The 7128-nt window shown below is 37.3% G+C and overlaps 1 protein-coding gene across 1 annotated transcript; it reads right to left on the reverse strand.

Annotated features, from left to right (window-relative positions):
* Nucleotides 1-754: 754 nt before the first annotated feature.
* LOC149078149 (uncharacterized) lies at nucleotides 755-7128 on the reverse strand. Its single transcript, XM_089241447.1, has 4 exons — nucleotides 7044-7128; nucleotides 4780-4899; nucleotides 2820-2920; nucleotides 755-945 (listed from the first exon to the last, which is right to left on the reverse strand). Exons 1-4 carry the CDS (start codon nucleotides 7099-7101, stop codon nucleotides 808-810), a joined length of 417 nt encoding a protein of 138 aa, XP_089097573.1. The 5' UTR covers nucleotides 7102-7128; the 3' UTR covers nucleotides 755-807.

Genomic DNA, 7128 nt, shown 5'->3' on the forward strand with positions numbered 1-7128 from the left:
AAAGTTGTTGCCCCGTCTCTCCTGACACCAACGATGAAATTCCACGCTTCTAAGTGCAATATTCGCTGAGATACACGAAAAACGGAGAAAAGTTTGGGGGAAAAACAGCTCTAAAGGCGGAAAAACCGTTATACCAGCATTTAGAGCTATTTTCCCCAAAATCTCCTCCGTTTTTCGAATACTTCAGTGAATATTGCACTTAAAAACATAGGATTTTTTTAATTGGCATCAGGAGAGATAGGACAACTACTTTCTAACTGGTTTTTTTATTTTCATCACTACACAACCCCTTGAAACATGAATGACACATCTGAGCAATGCACATTATTTGAAAACTTTTTCTAATTGGAAGTATATCTCTAGAATCAACAATTCACCAGTGAAATGCCATAACCCTCCTCTTCCCTGAATAAAAAAATTCTTTTATTGCAGAATCCGTGAGTACGTAATTTTAATAAACAATGTAAACTTCGGTATCAATATGCGATATGTATTGGTTGCAGCTGCAAATTGCTCTAACAACTTATTTCACTGTCACCCTGTATATATTGTTCCTATGAAATTAAATTTATTGATGCCATCTCATTTTGTAACAGTTTGGCTTTTATTATCTGGCCAGAAAAATGAACTCTAGTTTGAATAAACACTATAAAAAACACGCCACAAAACTCTCTCATGATGCAGTATATATATATATATATATATATTGCATGTTAAAATTTCACAAGTACAAATTTTAAATGTATTCACAAACTACGGTTTGAAGAATTTTATTATTTTATATACACAGATATAAAAATGGAAGCGCTATGTTATTTTTCTCTTCCTCTTGCGTTTTTTCGGTTCATCTTCTTCAGGAAAGAGGATAGACTTTGGCTCTTCGGGTTCTGTTTCTGTGAAGGTTATTTTATATCTTGTCAACTCTTTCTCGTGCTGTTGCAAGACCTGGGGGAGGGGGGAAAAACATAAAAGAAGAATTTGATCAATTTAAATTTCCAATGTGAGTTTAATAGATAGAAAATTAACAAATTGCAAATGCGTTGAATTTTTGCAAAACCTATATTTGAGTGAAACTGACAAGAGCAAAAGTTGCACATGTGGCAATGCTTATAATCAATCATTTTATTTTTTACTAGGCTTTGAATACAAAAAGTCAATCTAACTAGGCCATAATACCTGATAAGACTGAAAATATAGCACGCGGCACAGAGTAAAGCAATGGGGAAAAGCACAGTTGTGGTTTCAAACAATAAATTCGCAGAAGTGTATATTTAGGGAAGGGGGCACCCAAGTGGGCAACAAGTTTGAAAGGGGGAATGATTGGTCAAGAAAATTAGAATGAGGAAAAAAATAGGAAGATTTTTTATTTTTGAATGTAGGTTATTACAGCCCATACATGGTAAAGCCATAAATCTGCCTGTGCTTAGAAAGCGAAGGAGCAAAAGAGCGACTTAGAGAGTTTACAAGCATGTGAGTGACATATAGAGCCAGTGACCAAAAGTGTAATCTAGAGAGCAAGGAACCAGGTCGGTGAGCAACAAAGAGAGTTTGCAAATTATCAAGAGAGTTTGCAAGCATTTAAGTGACCAAAAGACTGACACTAGAGAGCGAGGGACTAGATCTGTGACTAGATCTTGATCATAATGGTGTGCACCACTGGAGGGAAGGATGACAATAAAAGCAATGAATTGGAGATAGTTTGTTTTCATTGCTCTCACAGTGACAAGCTAGACATTGTGAGTGTTACCTGAAGTGTTTTCACTGGGAAAAAAACACTGTGAAATGAAAAATACCTGTAGAACAGCTAAAGTTTTGTTTGTGACTAATTTTTAAATTTTGTGGCCGATCAAAGGAAAATAATGGGCAAATAACTTCCATAAATATCCTGCAAAACTTTTCCTTATGTGCATATGTAAATGAACTAAAAATGGGTTATATTTTGAGTTTTATGCTAATTTTTCCTACATCACACACAAAACTAAACACGATAACGGAATGGCTTACAGAAGCGAATTAGAGGCATCTACATGTTTTTTTCTGAAAAATGTGACCAATAACCCCCACTTTGATTTACTAAGATTTCATTCATGGTGATACACATCACTACCACAAAATGTTTAAAACCAAAGATCTAAAGATATAGAGATCTAACTACCTTGTTTTGTATACATTCAAACTGAAAATTTTGCTGTGTTGCAATTTTGTATTATGTGAATGAACTGCAACTACTTTATCATACATGCAACTTGTATGGCTATGAGGAATTTCTAACGAATCAGTGCATTCTGAAATGTTCGTTCTGAGTATATCTGTGAACCTATGTAGTTACGTTGCCAGAGTTATGCTAGTTTTATTTAATGCAGCTGCTGCCATGCATCGCCTATATTTTGAATTGAAAATGATAAATGCTGGAATTTTCATGATATATAATATATATTTATACTGTTAAAGTTGCTTTAAATGAGACTTTTTTAAATGAGAGACCAGCTCGCGCATTCACATTTCAAAGTTTGAAAACAAACTTTAGGTGACCATCACTGTGCTTTCAACAGCGTTAGAACCCAGATCCTTGCAATGAGAATACAGCATGATGACCATATGATCACACAGCAGCTGTACCTTCAAACTGAAAATTTAATGGTGTCACGATTTTGCATTATATGAATGTCGTCACAATACTTTGTTTTTGGATTAAACGCTACCGCAGATCATAAGAAAAATTTCATTTCCCTCGAATTACAGAAGTTCACAAGCACAGATTATATGCAGGAAATAAAGATAAAGAAAGTATTTTATTTTTTTAGAAATCTATCTCAAACCTTTTCTGAAGTTTTGGGATCAGGTTTCAAATGGCTGAGTTCTTGCAACATCTGTATATTCTCTTCTAGAGAAGGCCCACTATGCTTCTTCATGTATTCATCTGAAAAAGGTGGGGAGAAATTAAAATCACGAATAACATTTTATATAAATTTATTAGGATAACCTATCATTGAATTGAAAAATATAGAAGGTGTGTTCTAAAACACATATACAGTGGAACCTTGTTTATATGTCACTCAGTTATACATGCAAATACAAATACAAATACAAAGCCACAACAGGCAAATTGCCCAACGAGGTGGCTGACTTAAGAACATCATGGATCCCCTAGCTATTTTTTGGAAGCCCTACCTACTACTGCTACACCACACATGAACCCCCCCCCCGGTACCCCCCAACGAATCGGTACATGCGGGAATGTGCGTGTATGTGTAGTGCAACCAGACGTAAAGTTTGTTTCTGTGTAATGCTTGTTATGTGTAGTGCTGTCATCTGCCCCCAGTTTTTCTAACTATGAGTGAAGTGTTATGGTTGAATTATTTACCGTTGTAGGACTGTTGCTCTCTGTGGCGAGACTTTTTAATGGGGAGATCGGCTCGCATTTGCGCCTTGAAGTTGGGAACCACAGAAAACTAACTTCAGCCGACCACCACTGTGGGGTTCGAACCCGGATCCTCGCAACACGAGTCCGGCACTATAACCACTCGACCACCACAGCGGCCACATTTATATGATGTTTGGCTTCAGTTGCAATTAGTTCCTATACATTTTAATATTAAAATAATTCATTTATTCGATGCAAAATCTCAATTATTCAGTGTTTTCACTACGACTCAAACTCTGAATCTTCTGCAAAGAAAAAGTCATTTATATCCATCCAATGCGTACAATTTTTTGTATGCAGTGAAAACGCCTTGCTGCTACAGTTCTTCTTGCATATTGTCACCATAAATTTTAGGATGATTGCTGACGTCAATGAACATAGCCAGTGAGGTAGTAAGTGGCGATTTGAAGTGGACACTTAAGGGATGTGTTTATAGCTTGTTCCAGAGACACAGCGAGCCCCAAAGAAACCGGTTTCAATTGCTTTGCAAGCCATATATATGTCCTCTTAAAAATTTTTTCTCCCAATGTTTTCGGCATTATCCCCAGAGGGTGAGAAAGCATTGGAAGCATTTGGAGGGTACAGGTCTGCCGATAGAAGATACACACACAGTAAGTTCTTTTAATCATTTCCTGTGGAATTTTCCTTCGTTGATAAGTAGCAATATTTTTTTACACTTTTCTGGGACTTAAGGACTAGGACCCCTTCTTAGGTTAAAAGACACACTGCTGTGAAATTGAGAAACTCATTCATAAACTCCAACATCACATATGGAAAATTATAAGTGCCAACACCAATTTTCAAGTCGCCATGGTGACCTGGTGCTGGGATTTGTCAAGCCCTGCCCTAAGCAAACATTGCAGAAGACTAAGTCGTTTTATCACATCAAGTCAAAGTTTAGCTTAGTTCAACGGTTCTTAGCATATGAGTAACGATCCCAACTTAGGTTGCAGGGGATTCAAAGATAGGCCATACAAATCTACTCACACCACTGCTGCAGTCGATGCTTGATTTTATGAACCTCAAATTTACGAATTGCAAACTAATCTTCTGGTCTCAAACAATACACAATCGCTGAAAACATTTTCCACATTTACGAACTGAATTTTCAATTCCATACATAAAAACAAGCATCAACTGTAAAGATGTAGGCCTACTTACTGCACCATCGTTTCACTAACGAAACTGGAGACCCATGGGTTGCGCAAGGTGATTATTTGAATTATTTTGGTTCAAAGCTGAAAAAAAGGGGGGATTATGAACCTGCATGTGTCCACAAACACCCATTACATTCCTGCAAAAAATAAGCGGGATATCAATAAAATATTATCATTCTGTGATGTGTTGAATCATACCTATAGCAGATTTTGGAGGTTTCAGATAAAACTTCCTGGGGTTTTTCATTTGCCTTTGCTGTAGCGTTTTTCTATTCTGCCCATTTTCTCTATTGCTTTTGGGCTCTTTCTTTCCAGCACCTATGAGAATGACAACAAATAAGTATTTATGGCAAAATAAATTTTCAAATTTTTCGAATGAAAAAACAATATCGGAATTGAATACTACAGATAGGCTCATTCTGACGTAGGAAGGGAAAGATAGATCACGCTACTTGAATGAATCACACATTACAGCTTTTAGTGTGATAAACGTTATTTTCATGATTAACACTAGAAGAACCACTGTCGTTTTGTTACATCTAGAAGGACAGATACAGTAGAGCCAGAATGGCCCAGGCTCTGTCCCATAGGAGATATAAGCTCTTTACCCCCCAAGGGGTAGGGCCACGATGGAGAAAATAAAAGGCTAGATACTGGTCAAAATGACAAGAGGTTGTTTTTCACTACATACTCCAAATTTTAGAATACTTTCTGTAATGTTGCTGGACAACTTGACCGATCATGGCCACTCTAGGTATAACTAAAAAAATTTTTGGCAGACCTTTTTTCTCTTCAGATTGATGATAGGTAGGTATAATGTTTCAGTGTTTTTTTGGAAAATTCCTAAAATTTCAGCAATCGAAACAATCTGGTTTATTATCTGAAAATCGAGCGAGAAGATAGAAAACGGTCAAAATGACCTGCGTGGTCTTCCTAGTGTTGAAGAGCGGGTTTGCGAAATTCAAGAATAAAATTTTCGACAGTTCATTCTTCAGAAAATAAAAACACTTGACGTTTGTTAGAACTAAAACAATGGGAGTGACTTCTCTGTTATGCAATCTTGCGGCTGCGGTAAAATTTTGGAAAAGGCAAAAAAAAACCAAAAAACAAAAAAACAACCAGTTATAAAAACAGTTTTACTGTAAAGGAGGGGGGGGGGGCAGTGGAATTATTTTTGCCTCTCCCATTCTGAAAATGTTTTTACTATCCCAGTTACCACCTCGGCTGACCCAGCCCCCTTCCGAGCTGCCCCTGCATAGTGTGTTGACACATTCCATCTGTAACCATAAATCCTTTATAAGGGTAGGCCTACATTTCTCCGGGTCATTTGAGCATCATTATACAGGAGTTTCCATATACATGTATTACCTACAACAATGATTTGTAGGTGATAATCTCCATAATTTATTCTTGTGCCTCTTGCTTGAATATGGTAAGAAAACTGATTATACAGTCCATGCCACTTAATGTAATCACATCAGGACTATGTTAACAATACCAGAATAAGTATTATCTGAAAAAATCCCATTTGCAAGTACTGTGGTCATACACCCTGTTTGTTCAAACGGGACGTAAAGAAGTATTAGTAAAACAGGAGCAGTCATATAACTTTCTTTTTAATTTTAAAACGGGAATCTTTTTTTTACCTTTAAGTTAAAATTTCTTTGTTTTTCAACGCTGTAACACAGTTCCAAAGCGCTTGATAGGCCTGTGACATATTTACAGATCATTCAAGTGACCCACAGTGCAGTTTAACGTCACTTAAGTGACCCGCGGTGCATTACATCATTTAACTGACCTGCGGCATAGTTAAGAATCACCTGAATGACCCAAGACAGTTTCAGAGTACTTAAGCGGGCTTCTGGTACTGTTCCACATCATTCATGACCTGCGGCACATTTACAGATCACTTAAGTGACCCGATCACCAGAGCAAAGGATCTTTCAGTGTTTCCTGATCACCAGAAAAAGCTGCAGCGCAGTTACAGAGCAATTAAGCGGCCTGTGGCACATTTGTGAATGACTCAAGTGACCCGCGGCATACGTGAAATCATTCTTAAATGACTCCTGACAGTTTCAGAGCACTTAAGTCGCGACACATTTCCAGATCGCTTAAGGGAGCTGCGGCACATTCAGACCTTTAAGTGACCCCACGACACAGTTCCAGAGCAATCTAGCGGCCCGCACTCTCATAATACTGTCCTAGTGAGTACTTGTCGTTTTACCACCTGTGGGGCCCCCCATAAATACGCCACTGTTGGTACCACTATTCTGTGTGCGCGAGAGGGGGGTGCCCTCTCCTATAATGGAATTATACTATTTTTAAACATTGATTTGGCATATACTCATCACCTAATCACTTTCTTTTCCTACGAAGTATAACAAATTGTTAAACATAATAAACTATTCAAATAATTAATAATTAACTAATAAATCGTATATAAAATAGAGAAAAACCCTCACTCGTATGTAGATCCCGTTCAAAGAGATCGAGAGCCTTTTTCACCAACTCCAGAGACATGTTTTCTTTGTTTGGTAAATACGGACG

The sequence above is a fragment of the Pholcus phalangioides genome, unplaced genomic scaffold (assembly GCF_987345545.1).
Source record: "Pholcus phalangioides strain wild (caught in Gottingen) unplaced genomic scaffold, Ppha-v1.0 ptg000014l_1, whole genome shotgun sequence".
NCBI classification, from domain to species: domain Eukaryota; kingdom Metazoa; phylum Arthropoda; class Arachnida; order Araneae; family Pholcidae; genus Pholcus; species Pholcus phalangioides.